The 13,180-nt window shown below is 44.1% G+C and overlaps 3 protein-coding genes across 3 annotated transcripts; 2 read left to right on the forward strand and 1 right to left on the reverse strand.

Moving 5' to 3' along the window:
* Positions 1-5,373: 5,373 nt before the first annotated feature.
* On the forward strand, positions 5,374-8,695 carry LOC100830003 (OPA3-like protein). The gene is made up of 4 exons (XM_003566233.4): positions 5,374-5,709; positions 6,562-6,696; positions 6,796-6,882; positions 8,252-8,695. The coding sequence occupies exons 1-4, from the start codon at positions 5,581-5,583 to the stop codon at positions 8,411-8,413; spliced, it is 513 nt and encodes a 170-aa protein (XP_003566281.1). The 5' UTR covers positions 5,374-5,580; the 3' UTR covers positions 8,414-8,695.
* A 606-nt stretch (positions 8,696-9,301) lies between these two features.
* On the forward strand, positions 9,302-10,688 carry LOC100825498 (LOB domain-containing protein 7). Its single transcript, XM_024458622.1, has 2 exons — positions 9,302-10,041; positions 10,138-10,688. Exons 1-2 carry the CDS (start codon positions 9,341-9,343, stop codon positions 10,139-10,141), a joined length of 705 nt encoding a protein of 234 aa, XP_024314390.1. The 5' UTR covers positions 9,302-9,340; the 3' UTR covers positions 10,142-10,688.
* Positions 10,689-10,732: 44 nt separating this feature from the next.
* LOC100832436 (D-aminoacyl-tRNA deacylase) lies at positions 10,733-13,053 on the reverse strand. The gene is made up of 8 exons (XM_003566236.3): positions 12,888-13,053; positions 12,703-12,794; positions 12,238-12,304; positions 12,103-12,133; positions 11,849-11,989; positions 11,383-11,408; positions 11,225-11,298; positions 10,733-11,114 (listed from the first exon to the last, which is right to left on the reverse strand). The coding sequence occupies exons 1-8, from the start codon at positions 12,927-12,929 to the stop codon at positions 11,054-11,056; spliced, it is 534 nt and encodes a 177-aa protein (XP_003566284.1). The 5' UTR covers positions 12,930-13,053; the 3' UTR covers positions 10,733-11,053.
* Between the last annotated feature and the right edge of the window lie 127 nt (positions 13,054-13,180).

The raw sequence follows: 13,180 nt of genomic DNA on the forward strand, positions 1-13,180 counted from the left end.
GCAGCCACGCGAACGCCCCGCTAGCCTTCGTAGCGCCTCTCCGCCAGACCACGTACCACGTACTGCCGTGGGCCAGCTCCTACGACGCCCCAGCCACGGCAAGGAAGCAACCGGCCCAGATAAGGCCCAAGCAACAACATTTGATTTCGAATTTTTGCAACCTCCCGTTGCTTTTGGCTGTACTTCACTTGGCCCTTTTTTATTTATGGAAGTGAGCATCTAGTGTTTATTTTGATACGTTGCTAAAAAATGTAGCGTCACTTTCACGTATCACCAAGTTACTTGTCCATTACCTATGTCTATTCGTCGGTTTATCTAAACTTGCCTGACAGTTTGGTTGTGTCTACTTGTAAATTTATCAATAAGTATTTGGCAGTGTATCCAGTCATATGTACCGGCCACACCTAATTGTCGGGTTAACAGTGTCTGCTTGCCACATAAACTATGCCAACTTGTCAATTTGTCCGCTCCTACTTATCATGTTATCCACACCTACTTGCCAGATCAATTCTGCCTAACGCCCTAACTGCCTGGTCAATCATGCTTACTTGCCAAGTTAACTATATCTACTTGTCAGATTAACTATGCTGGCCTACGTACTGGGTTATATCCACACCTACTTGCCAGATTAAATGTGTCTAATTGCCAGTTTAACTATGTCTACTTGCCAGGTTAAGTGCATATACTTGTCAGGTTAACTATGCCTACTTATCAATTTGTCTACGTCTACTTACCGGATTATCCACACCTACTTGCCAGATTAAATGTGCCTAACGTGCCTACTAGCCATCAGGGACGGACCTACACCCAGGACTACCTGGGCTGTAGCCCTGGTCATGGCTCAACTATCACCTATAATCCCATTAATATATCACTAAAAAAATGTTAGGATCTAGCAGTCCTAGACTTTTATCCAAATTAACAAGGGCTAGTATTAGCATCTGATAGAGAGAGTGATTGGGTATATGGAAAGGCAGATTGGCCTTACCTTGTACCCGTGTAGATTCCTTGTATAGGCTAGCATAGAGATCAAGTGAGAGTGATTGTAATTTTCTGTACTCATGCATCTCGATACTTCGTAGTTACAATTTTTTGTCACTAAAATTTAGTCTCGGTCATGGCCAAATCCTGGGTCTGCCACTACTTGCCAGTTTAACTCTATCTACAGGTTACCTATGCCTACGTACCAGGCTATCCATATCTACTTGTCAGATTAAATGTGCCTAATTATCAGGTTGTGTCTACTTGCCAGGTTAAGTACATATAATTGTCAGGTTAACAATGCCTACTTGTCAATTTGTCCACGTCTACTTACCAGATTAATTGTGCCTAACTGCAACATTAATCATGCTTACTTGCCAGGTTAACTCTATCTACTTGTCAAGTTAAATATGCCTACCTACCGGGTTATCTACACTTACTTGCCAGATTAATTGTGCTTAATTACCATGTTAACTGTGTCTACTTGCCAGATTAATTATGTCTATTTGCCCGGTTGTACATGCCTACTTATTACAAGCTTATCTAGGCATAGTTACGGGTTTATCCACACCTACTTATCAGGTTAAATTAATTATTTGTACTTGCCACATTAAGTGTGTGTACTTACCAGGTTAATTGTGCCTATTTGACGACTTCTCCAAACTTGAACACATTTATTTATGCCTACTTGCCGATTTAACTATACCTAGTTGCCAGTTTAACTCTGTCTATTTGCCAGATTATTAACCGCACCATATAATTAACATTTCTCACAAAATTCGGCCAATGCACACTTGCCATTTTATTAACAGGCAGTTGCCAGGTTAGTTGTGCACACTTACCATATTATTTACCCAGCATATTACTGACTCCGTTTCATATTAAGTGACTCAAATTTGTTTAAAATAGACTTATCTATATAGTAAAATAAGTCTAAATACATGTAATATTTTGACAGTATTAAAGTTGTGATCAGAGAACATCGACATTGAATACCATGTTCACCGGCCACTGGAGCTCCAACAGAAAAGTTTCGGGCAAGACTCTTCAGCCAACAACTGAACCAGCAACTTCCGAATACCACCTGACTGAAACCACACTGCTAGACTCAACAGCAGCGACACACCAACACCTCCAAACAGCAGCTTACAAAGGATCGGTCTTCCAAAAAGCAACATGAAATTTGGAAAGCACACAGCAAGCATCAATCCTGGGGAACTCCATACACGCGTCATCGAGGTATCATCCGATGAACCAGCCGCCACCGCACACACTGATGAGCGAGCCGCCACCGCCGCTTCTCCATCGCGCGCCTCTACACGGCCGCTGCCTCCACACGCGCGCTGCCTCCGCTTCCCACGCCGACGAGCGAGCCGCCGATGCACGGACCGCCGCCTCCTCACCCGCACGCCGCCGCCGCTGTCGCCGCACGAGCCGCCGCCGCCGCACACGCCGACGTGACGGCCGACGAGCGAGCCGCCGCACACACCGAGCAGTGGAGGTGAGAGAGGAGAGGCCGCCGGACAGGGACAGGGTTAGGGTGAGAGAAAGATTTGATCGGGTGAGAGGCAGAATAGAGAGAGCGGAGGAGAAATCGGGAAAGAAGATGAGGACGAGACAAAAGCGGATCGGGGAGACCTGGGGGCGATCGTGAGATTCGAACAATCGGCCCATAAGACATGGCTGGGCACGTGCCCCACGTAGAATCCCCGATTAAAGTAACACACTACAGTCGTCTAAAAAAATAACCCATAAAACTCCAGAATAACTTAACCGGCATATTTGACACTTCTATTCTTTTTATCTACTTCTAATCCACCTTATTGATCTGGACAAACAAACACTAATTTATACCAGTCAAATAAACTTAGCTGGCTTTATCTTCTTCTTTTCTTAAGCAAACGTTGGCTTTATCTTAAGAGGGAAGCACACCAGGATTTCATAAATTCGGTGGGTGAGAACAGTTTAATCCATAAACTTTTAAATTATGCATTCAACGTCCTAAATTTTGCAGTGCGAACACTTCTAGTCCAAATTATGTTTTAGAGTTCTAATCTACCATGTAGCGGTTGATGTGGCCATTATGAAAGTTTGGAGGGGCATTTCAGTAAACTTGGATGTTCTAATTTGTTTTGGAGGAAAACATTTTTTTCCTTCTAAATAACACCCTAGACCTTCCCTTGCAAGCAATTAGAGATTCCAAATAACATCTAGAATGAATATTACCAAGTGTGTGCATCAACTAAAATTAGGGATTTTGTGGGAGATGAACATTACCGATAACCATCAAATAGACTGCAACCTCCCAAAAAACATGTACCTTGAAAAACATGAGTAAGAAGTATAGTATTCTCGATAATATTAGTCCCATAGAATCGAAAGAATAATTGAGGCTTAATCCAAGTCAACCAACTTGTGAGCAACTCCAACATTATCGTCCCAAGCAACTCATCTCATTGCAAAACTCCAACTTTTTTAGGAGACAAGTGGCAAATGTACTACGGTAGTCAGGAGGATCATCGTTGACGCGTCATCGACATGGTTCCATGTGGGATATCTTTCAGGAACCTGAAGTGGTGATTGTCGTTGTCGATTACCGAGCTCCACTGGCGGTGTGCCCGTGGTTGCCCTGGAGCTCGTTCCTAGACAGAGAGGAGTTAGGGATCTTGGCAATATTTGGTGAGTTTTTTTTCTTGATATTGTACTAGGCCAGGACTCTTTGCGTACTCATGTAGTTGTGTGTGGAAGCTTGGACTACCAGGAAAAATTGAGAAAATGTCTAGCAGGTTATTTAGAATTTTCGAGAACATCCAAGCTTGAAACCACCCGCTCCTGCGGAGCAGCTACAAGCCTAAGAAGGCCGAAATTACAAGACTCCAGGGGAAGAAAACCACATGAGTTGCATATTGTTTGGTTGGCCAATGGGGTGTAAGGTATTGTTTGGTTCATATTTAAGGTGAGTAGAACATGAAACGCCTAGCAAGCCACGAGAACCTCGATTCAGAATTTAAGCTACCTTAGTCCTTTTCGAAAGGCCAGAACAGACTTGTGTTCAGAGTTGCAACGCCTAAAAGATAAAGGTTTCAGATTTGTGCGTTTTCTTGGAGGATAAGTTCATGGAGGTGTAATTCTCATCAGGGATGACGCACAGAGTATGTCAACAAGCATCCTCTACTAATCAAGTCAACTAGCTTTGGGATATGCTGTTGCGTGTTTCATCAATACACGTACAATTTTTATTTTTTTTGCGGGTAATACATATACGATTCTGGCTCCACATGCCTCTGATACATATACGGAGCCATGGCCGGGCTGGCAAAATCGGAGGCCCTGTGCGAAACCGTAAACGGGACCTCCTACCTCACTAGAAAAATAGAACTAATGTGTTATAATAGTGTTATTATACAGCTATCAAAAAAATGATATCACACATAACAATTGGATATATTAAAATCATCTTTGTTTGCATTTATGGTTGCATGATGTTTACTCCTTCTATCCCATATTAAGTGCCAAAATATTACATGTATCTAGAGGATTTTTAGGTATAGAAACATTCATATTTGTGCAAATTTGAGTCACTTAATATGGGACAGAGGGAGCATTTGAATTAAATCTTGTTCCCTTTGTCTTTTCTTACGTTTTTGGGCATTAGATTCATGCTTTCTAAAAGACATGACTATGACTCAGACCTTGAATTATTGAAACATTAGATACAAAAGATGCATAAAAAAAATTAAAGGCATATTGATAAACAACAGCGCGAACAAGAGTAAGCATCAAACAGCAAGCAGATTTCAATTGGGTACCCAAAGTAGATCCTCCCAAATTGCTAACCAGGCATGTTGCTGATTGCTTGCTGTCAGCGCTTGGCCTGACAGATCGATTGGGTTAGATCGCGTGCAGCCGTCCCGCGCGGTGAGACGAGGAGAGGCGAAGCGCTCAGCCTGACAGATCGATTGGGTTAGATCGCGTGCAGCCGTCCCGCACGGTGGGACGAGGAGAGGTGAACGCGACGCTGGAGTCATGCAAGCGCCCGGCCTCCATAAACGAGCTTGTTAATGACTAATGGGCTGCAGCCTAGCATCGTACCGCAGTAATTTGGGGCCCTGTTCGGTCGAACAGTCTGTCACTCCCGTCCACCCGGGCCTGTATGGGGCATATGCTTGAGTTCAGCAAAGTATTTGTCCAATAACTATCTTCCAATAAAAATCCGGAAAAAAATATCTTCCAAAGTTTATCATTTGTAGAGAACACGATTACACAAGATGAAGTACAAGTACCATCGATGCCTAAAAAATTCCCCGTGAGTACTAATTTAGTTTGTGCAGGCTTGGTTGACAAGGAACACACTTTGAATAACACGTTTAAAATGGGCCGATATGGATTAGTCAAAACGCGAAAATCCCTAAAACGATAGTCCACTTTCCCATCCGTTCTGTTTCTCAGGTTCCTCGCTCCATCGAATCGAATCGAATTTCCCCCGAGTCCCCAACTCTCCTCCCCATCCCCGGATCGCCCAGGCCTCCTACGACCCGCGCCCACCATTCGAGGAGGAGGAAGGGCGGAGGAGGAGGCCAAAGACCGCCGCCGCTGCCAATGGCGCTGCCGGTGGCGAAGCTGGGGACGCTGTTGCTGCGGACGCTATCCAAGCCCATCGCCAGCCGCCTCAAGAGCCAGGCCGCCGTCCACCCCAAGTTCCGCGACTTCATCGTCAGTATCGCTCAGGTTGGGTTCCCTTGATCTTCTCGTGTCTCCTTTCGAGGGCAGGAACGCCACAGAACGAAGCTTAATGATCGAAATTACTCCTAATTGGTCCGTGGGAAGGGGATCTGCTTAGGTTTGCGGTTTGGAGTCGGATGTATTAGCATTTGTCTGACGCCAGAAGACACTTATGTGGGTGGAGCATTTCCAATTCCATGGTTCAGGTTGAAACATGTCCGTATTGTTGGACAAGCATTTTGCAGTGGTTGACTCACTGCGGATGCTCGGAATTTCGGAAGAAATTGTGACGGACTATTCTGAATGTAGGTTGATTGATCTATAGTTGGTAAGTTCATTAAATATTTCCTTTGGTCTGGAAGTTTTTGGGGGTAATGGTTTATTTTGGAAGTTGATCGATGGTTGATCTCTTGAGCGGTTTCTCGTTCCATCCCAATGTGACTTAGGAAAGCAAAGTTCTGTAAGGGCGTTTCGGAAAGAACTTGAATCGTATGCCTATTCATCAGGCTTACTTGATCAGTTTATTCAGAGTTTTATTTACAGACCAACCGGAGATCGCTTTATGATAGGTTTGATGTCTGCCAGGTCGACTTAGAGGACAAGCTAGGTATGACTTGAACCTTAGAAATGCAGGACAGTGAACCTCAATGAGATATTAATCTGCCTTAGGGTCATGTGTTTAGGTAGCTATTCGTATTTACTACTTACTAGAGTAAATGATCTTGGGGTAATTACACTCCTAGGTCTTCGTATGTATTTTCTTGTAGCTGACTGAATCCTGATGGGCCGACCCCTTTCCTTCTTAGTTCTCGAAACTTGAAAAATAGTGAACTGATAATCCCTTATAATGAATTGCAGGTAAACCATCGTATCACCACAAGGATACAGAGGCGCATTTATGGTCATGCAACAAATGTGGAGATCAGGCCTTTAGATGAGCAGAAAGCAGTACAAGCTGCTACAGATCTCATTGGAGAAGGCTTCATCTTTTCGGTATTTTCTAAACCGTAGGCTGACTGTATGTACCCTGCTGTGTTCCGTGAAAATAAGAAGTTTCACCTAATAATGACAGCCTAATATTTTTGGTTGTAGGTTGCTGTCGCAGCTTTAATTTTTGAGGTGCAAAGAAGTGCAAGGTCAGAGGCTAGAAAGGAGGAAGCTCGTAAACAGGAACTTGAGGTAGCACTGAATAATCATTTCATTTTATGCCATTTGTCTATGCTGTCTAACTGTCTTACTTTGGAATCTTTCCTTCGTTTTCTGAAATCAGGTTAATGTACTATGCTTTGCTAACATGTCCATGCATGCCAGTCTCTATTCAATCCTATAACCATTATTATTATTTTCTTGAGAAACACTGCACATCTGGAAATGTTATATATTAGCCCCTATTTGTAGATATAGAAATCAAAATTTATACTCAAGGTCGCCCTTGCACGATTGTGTTAAGAAAGTTAATAGCACGCACAATTTGATATATACAGAGAGATTAAGATGTCCCTAGTGTCTTGGCTCTCAAGGACACTGGATTTCTGTAAGGGGGCATTTGTTGAACTAAATCTCGAACAAACCCCTTCATTCAGACGCCCAAATTTAATTTGCCTGACAGGAAGCTATCTTATGATCCATTCCTAATGTATTATGTTAGGTGATAGTTTGTAGAGGTTTTGTTACTATGGACACATAACCCTGGTTTATGCCAAAATTGGTACATGGAATGGACATGCTGAAATATAGAAATAAGGCAGAGGATTTTATGCAACCATGTGGCTACTATTTTGAATGCCTCTCTTTTGGAAACGTGCGGAACTATGTAAATACCTCTTTCCTATTGAACCTTTGCATGTGAGAAGAGAATTTTTCATGGATTTAGGAAGGCTAGGGATTAACCCAACATGCTAAAGTACTAGTGATTACAATAGGGTGTTCGTTCTATTTACAACAAAATTAATCTGGCACTCATGTACATTCTTCTTATTTTTTGCCTTTTTGAGGCAAAAAAACTCAGGCTTATAACCTTTGTATTGTTCATGAATTGATTTGTAATGAGTGGAATGCTCCAAGTTGAAAAATGATGCGGTTGATAAGATAAGCGCAAATACCCACGTTATAGATTTCAGCATATGCTCAAAGGTGTTGTCTTTGTAAGACCAGATCTATATTGCTGAAGCTGAGCAGAAATGAGTACATTCAGAATTATGCTAATTAAGAATGGTGAATTCAAATTGCCGGTTTTATTATATTCTCTAGGAATTCTTGTAAAATAATACTCCCTCCGATCCATATTACTTGTCTCAAATTTGTCCAAATATGTATGTATCTATGTTTAAAAAGCGTCTAGATACATGTAATATTTCGACAAGTAATTCCGGCCGGAGGGAGTAATTATTTTGAGTAGTTTGCCGTACACCAGTTTATTAATATTAAGTTAATTCTTCGTGGCAAGCTAATTGTATACATTGGTTTGGGAACACATGTGTGTTTATTTGTTCTCCACCCCAGTCTATGATAATGTTTCTTTAGCTTAATGTTCTTAATTTATGCTTAGGAATTGAGACAAAGAGAAGAGAGGTTAGCTAAAGACTTGGAAGATCTTAAACTCAAGCTGGGTGAACTTGAGCGCCTAGCCAAAGGACGAGGCCTTTCTGGAATATTGAACTTCAAAGGTGTCAGTGGAGGAGAAAGCGGCAAGGCAGCAACACCAGCTTGATATATCAGTTCAACTTTGGTCAGGAAAAACAGGATGTTGGTGTTGCCAAGATGATGCGCACGGCACCTGAAATTGGCTAATCGGTTTCCTAATTCTTGTGTCGCATTTCCATGATTCTATTTGACATGCCCATTGTTTCGGTGAGTTGGATCAAATTTTATGGTGATTGATCCATTAGACACGCTGAAATAATACACTGTAAGGAAAAAATCTGGTTACTTCTGTGCAAGTAACCCCAGAGCAAGATATAAAGATGGATGCATTTTTCCTTCGGCTCGTTAACACGTCAAGTAGACAAGCATGAGCGACTCTGCTGACTGCAACAGACTATTAGCTGAATTTCCTACGTACTTACTATTTCTAGTGATCCATTGTGAAAGATTGATATCTAGTCAGAAGTAAATGGTTTCGCTTAATCCTAATAATTTTGCTGAACACATCTGTGAACTGTGGGTTAGTAAACGACTAATAATAATGTTTTGCTGTACAAGTGAAGATGGCATGCATCTCCATTTTCTGAAGAAGATATTTAAAAGTGCACGTTTCAGTTTTTTGTCTGCTGATGCGTTCTCTATTCAGGTGCCGGCTGCAGCCATGCATTATTGTATTGCATAGAAGATAAGCACACGTGGTAGGGGTACATGTATTACACCATGCATGAGACACATAATGCATGATCTGAGGAATGGATACTTATTACTTGTTCTGATTGTATCTGCCGCTTGCATGCTATGTATATACAGAACAGTGTATCAGTGGAAGTTTCCATGGCCCCTATTCCTTCGGCGAAATCTTCCTGTGAGCAACCTACAAAGCCGTAGACCCTACTTCCACCTTACTATCTTTGCGAGTTGTGCATATATACGTGTACATGCGTACACACGCATCTCTCTCCCCTTTCTTCTTCACTGCACCGTGCGGACCGACATGACCGGCGGCCTGAACGGCAATGGCGTCGCCGGCATCGGCAACGGAGGCAGCGGGGCGTGCGCGGTGTGCAAGCACCAGCGGCGCAAGTGCGAGCCCAACTGCGAGCTGGCCGCCTACTTCCCGGCGAACCGGATGAACGACTTCCGGGCGCTGCACCTCGTCTTCGGCGTGGCCAACCTCACCAAGCTCATCAAGGCCAACGCCACGGAGGAGGCCCGGAGGCGCGCCGCCGAGACGCTGACGTGGGAGGCCCGGTGGCGTGAGCGGGACCCTTCCGAGGGTTGCTACCGTGAGGTCTCCTGCCTCCGCCGCGAGAACGCCGTGCTCCGCGCCGAGAACGCCGCGCTCCGGCGCCGGGCCGACCAGTGCGCCTCCTGCTGCTGCGGCACGACAGTGCTGCAGCAACAGCAACAACAGCAGCAGATGCTGCTGGTCTCGGCTTACAATGGTGCCAGGCCTCCCGTGCTGCACGGGGTTAGCAACGGCAGCGTCCTGCCCGGCAGCTTCGTCGGCGGCTGCTACAACAACGGCGGCAACAACAATGCCGGTGGTGGAGGCCGTGGTGCCAATGGCAACGGGGCGATGCCCCCGGCGCGGCCTCCGGTGGCGCAGTCGACCACGCTGATCGGCTACCACGCCGTGTCGAACGGCGGCGCGGGCGCCGGTCAGACGGATTCCAGGGACAAGAGCGGGGCGAGGTAAGATGAAGACGCTCTCGTTCTTCCGTTGAGGCGGTGGTTTGCATGGTGGATATATATATGGGCTCCTCTGCCGTTGTGTGTTTGCGACTGCAGGTGACGACGCCCAGCGCAAGCGCACAGCTAGCAGAGAGCCAGAGAGGAGATGAAGGCCCGTCTAGGATGCAGGAGTTTTTCCCCAGATTCCTGCAGAAAAGTGAACTGTTTCATGTGAAAATTCCTGAGCTCTCAACAAATCCTAGAATATTGGTTCTCGAATAAAGAGCGAGATATATTTTATCGTTCTTCTGTCTGTCTGTTGCTTTTCTTCTGCTTGAGTAGGATACTCAAAGTTCGAAGTGTAAAAACTCAACTTTGTATGACTGGTGGTTTAATTACAGCCAAGATAAGCTTTTCGTTTTTCAGGTATACATGTTGCTTTATTGCCGCTGGTATGTAGAACTTCAGTTGCATTTAGTATATCCATTTTTGGCTTCATTTCATGCAAGACAAGAAAACACCGGGACAACAGAAAACACAGGAATTAGAGTGTCATGCCTCAGAAATACTATTGGGAGTTCGGGACTGAAAACACAGGAACAAACAAGGGAATAGAAGACAGAGGCCATTCGGAACACACGATTGTTTGGAGGGAAGCATCACTTGCTCGGAGAGAACCGGGAGAGAAATCGCTGCTGTAATTAACAAAAAATGACTCACCAAATATGTCTGAGAAAAATGTAGTGCGTCCGTGAATTGGAGCTGACTGATGATGGCAAAACACTAAGGTCGATTAGATTAAATTGAGACTGGGTCAATGGTGACAGAAACAACTGTGTCCACTGTCCAATATTTCTCAATCGATCAACATGTGGAGGGAGACAAGTTATACTTCTCATAGGAACTGAACAAGAGGAGGCTTCCTTCTGCTAGAACCTCGAAATTCAACATAGAATCAAGCAATATATTTCAAATCCTGACCAGAACCAACTCAGGCAAAGAGAGCGGGACTCCAGGAACAGGCCATGCATATTTAACGAGTCTCATTCGGTACTGCTGCTTCACCATCTGGAACCAAACTAGCATCACCATTGCTAATCAAGATGAAGAGATAAAGAGATCAGTCAAAGTCATATGAGCATGACAGTCTAGCCGGCAACAATATGCCCCAAACATTACAGTAGTATTAATGAGGAGAGCTCACCTTGACCGAGAAGAGTCTTGTACTGAGGGTGAGTCAACTTGCATTGTTACAGGGCCATCATTTACTAAAGAAACCTGCAAAAGTTTCCGATTGACAAGTATTCTGAAAGTGCAATGTTATACGAAAGTCAGTTATAACATATGTTAAGTCAGGGGGACCTTCATCATTGCTCCAAAAATGCCATCTGCCAAGAAGATTTGAAGTAGGGGCAAGGTCAGAAATAGGTACATGAGAACAAATGTGCATGGAACAGATTGCAAAAGCAGCATGAAGATTGTCTTTTCCGAAAACAATATCGTCCATAAATAGTTATACTCATGGCCATGTATCAGAAAATTTAAAAAAAATGCAGAACAATCCGACAATGTTATTAGCAACAAGCTACCAGCTTGTCAGTATAACAGAACTGGTTGTATATTGAGTATGTATTTTATAAAAGAACAGTTGGTGCAAGAATAATGAGAAAAATGGAAAAGTATCCATGCATCCATTAGAATGAGCAAAATCTCAATAGGCATACCATACAAGTCTACTTTTGTAGGAGAACATCGATTTCATAACTAAGCATCCAAGATGGCCAACTTTGTAAAATGCATGATGTATTAGAAATATGGTACATATTACCTTTCACCGTATCATTTGTGTATGACTTCTGAAACTTTTCAACCAAAGAAGTGTAGAATGGTTTTGCTTTCGCAGGTGGCATAGCCACATGGAAATCTGGCTTGTTACCCTTCAGGATTCCATATAAGGTAAATTGGCTGACTGAATATGATAACAGCTTAGAAAAAGATTAATCAACAATACAATCAACTACTAAAGCTGTGTTTACAGACTCAGAAGTAGCGATATCGAATTGCACTGTTTATTCATATTACCTAATAGAACTTCGAAGTTTCGCTGCATAACCTGCACAAAGAGGACAATCCGTTCAAATTTATACAAAAGTTCAAACCTAAAACGAAGTTCAGGCAGTCTGACTGCTATCTGAATTACTGAACTCCAAGACTTACACTCTGATCCCATGCTTTTCCAGTCTTCTCATTAGGAAACAGCCTCATATTCAGGACCTTCCGACAGCTACAGAAGGGAAGTGTTAGCATGACAACTGACACCAAGACAGCAAGATATATTTGCTGAACATTTCAGTATAAACAGAAAATCTTATGAAATGGTAAAATGCCAGAAAAGCCAGGGTGACAAGTGCACACACTCGCAGAAGAATCATTCGAACAACAGAGCAGCAGCGTGCATATTACTAGCATTATTTACTGATATGCTAACAGTAGTCGTTTCCAATCAATTACGCGTAATCACTCAATCCACCAATACAGCTGACCAATTGCTATACCAACACGTTACCCACTTCTCTCCGAAATAAACGACTGGTAAACACCACTCGCCAAGAATAAGATAGAAGCAACAAATGAAGGAAGGGTGCGGAGGAAGAGGATTAAGAGGGAGAGGTGGGTTCATACATGTAGTCGGCGTCGGAGTCGGTGTCAGCCTCGTGGACACCGACGAGGACGAGGAGGCCCGGGCCGATCGCAGACACCACTCGCCCTTCCACCTGCGAACCTTAGCAAGAGTCAATCAGCGCCCACCTCTTCACAGATTCCGTGGAAATTACAGCGATGTGGCGAGTTGAAGATGAAGTGGTCACTTCGACGCTGGCCGAGAGGACGCGCTGCACCACGGCCCTCATCTCCTTCCTTCTGGCCTCCACCGCGGCGAGTCTCCGAGCTCCCTGCGCGGGGGCGAACCTACGGCGGCGACTCTGGTGGGAGGGCGCGGTGAGCGTTGGAAGGCGGAAGCGGAGGCCTCAGCGAGGTCGACGGGCCAGTAAAAATTACCCCAAGTTTGCTGGGCTTAAAGGGCCGGGCTCCACCAAGATATGAACATTTTGGGCTGGGCTGGTGTCTCCACGCCTGTCTTGACATTTTTTTTAGCTTCACA

Source organism: Brachypodium distachyon, chromosome 2, assembly GCF_000005505.3.
Source record: "Brachypodium distachyon strain Bd21 chromosome 2, Brachypodium_distachyon_v3.0, whole genome shotgun sequence".
Lineage (NCBI taxonomy): Eukaryota > Viridiplantae > Streptophyta > Magnoliopsida > Poales > Poaceae > Brachypodium > Brachypodium distachyon.

Bases quoted from the DNA above. Each gene is read 5' to 3' on its own strand.
- LOC100830003 (XM_003566233.4), top strand. From the start codon at position 5,581: ATGGCGCTGCCGGTGGCGAAGCTGGGGACGCTGTTGCTGCGGACGCTA. The intron at 5,710-6,561 runs GTTGGGTTCCCT...AATGAATTGCAG, and splicing joins TCATCGTCAGTATCGCTCAG to GTAAACCATCGTATCACCAC. The intron at 6,883-8,251 runs GTAGCACTGAAT...ATTTATGCTTAG, and splicing joins CTCGTAAACAGGAACTTGAG to GAATTGAGACAAAGAGAAGA.
- LOC100825498 (XM_024458622.1), top strand. From the start codon at position 9,341: ATGACCGGCGGCCTGAACGGCAATGGCGTCGCCGGCATCGGCAACGGA.
- LOC100832436 (XM_003566236.3), bottom strand. From the start codon at position 12,929: ATGAGGGCCGTGGTGCAGCGCGTCCTCTCGGCCAGCGTCGAA. The intron at 12,795-12,887 runs GTGACCACTTCA...TAAGGTTCGCAG, and splicing joins TCCTCTCGGCCAGCGTCGAA to GTGGAAGGGCGAGTGGTGTC. The intron at 12,134-12,237 runs GTAAGTCTTGGA...CTCTTTGTGCAG, and splicing joins GAAAAGCATGGGATCAGAGT to GTTATGCAGCGAAACTTCGA.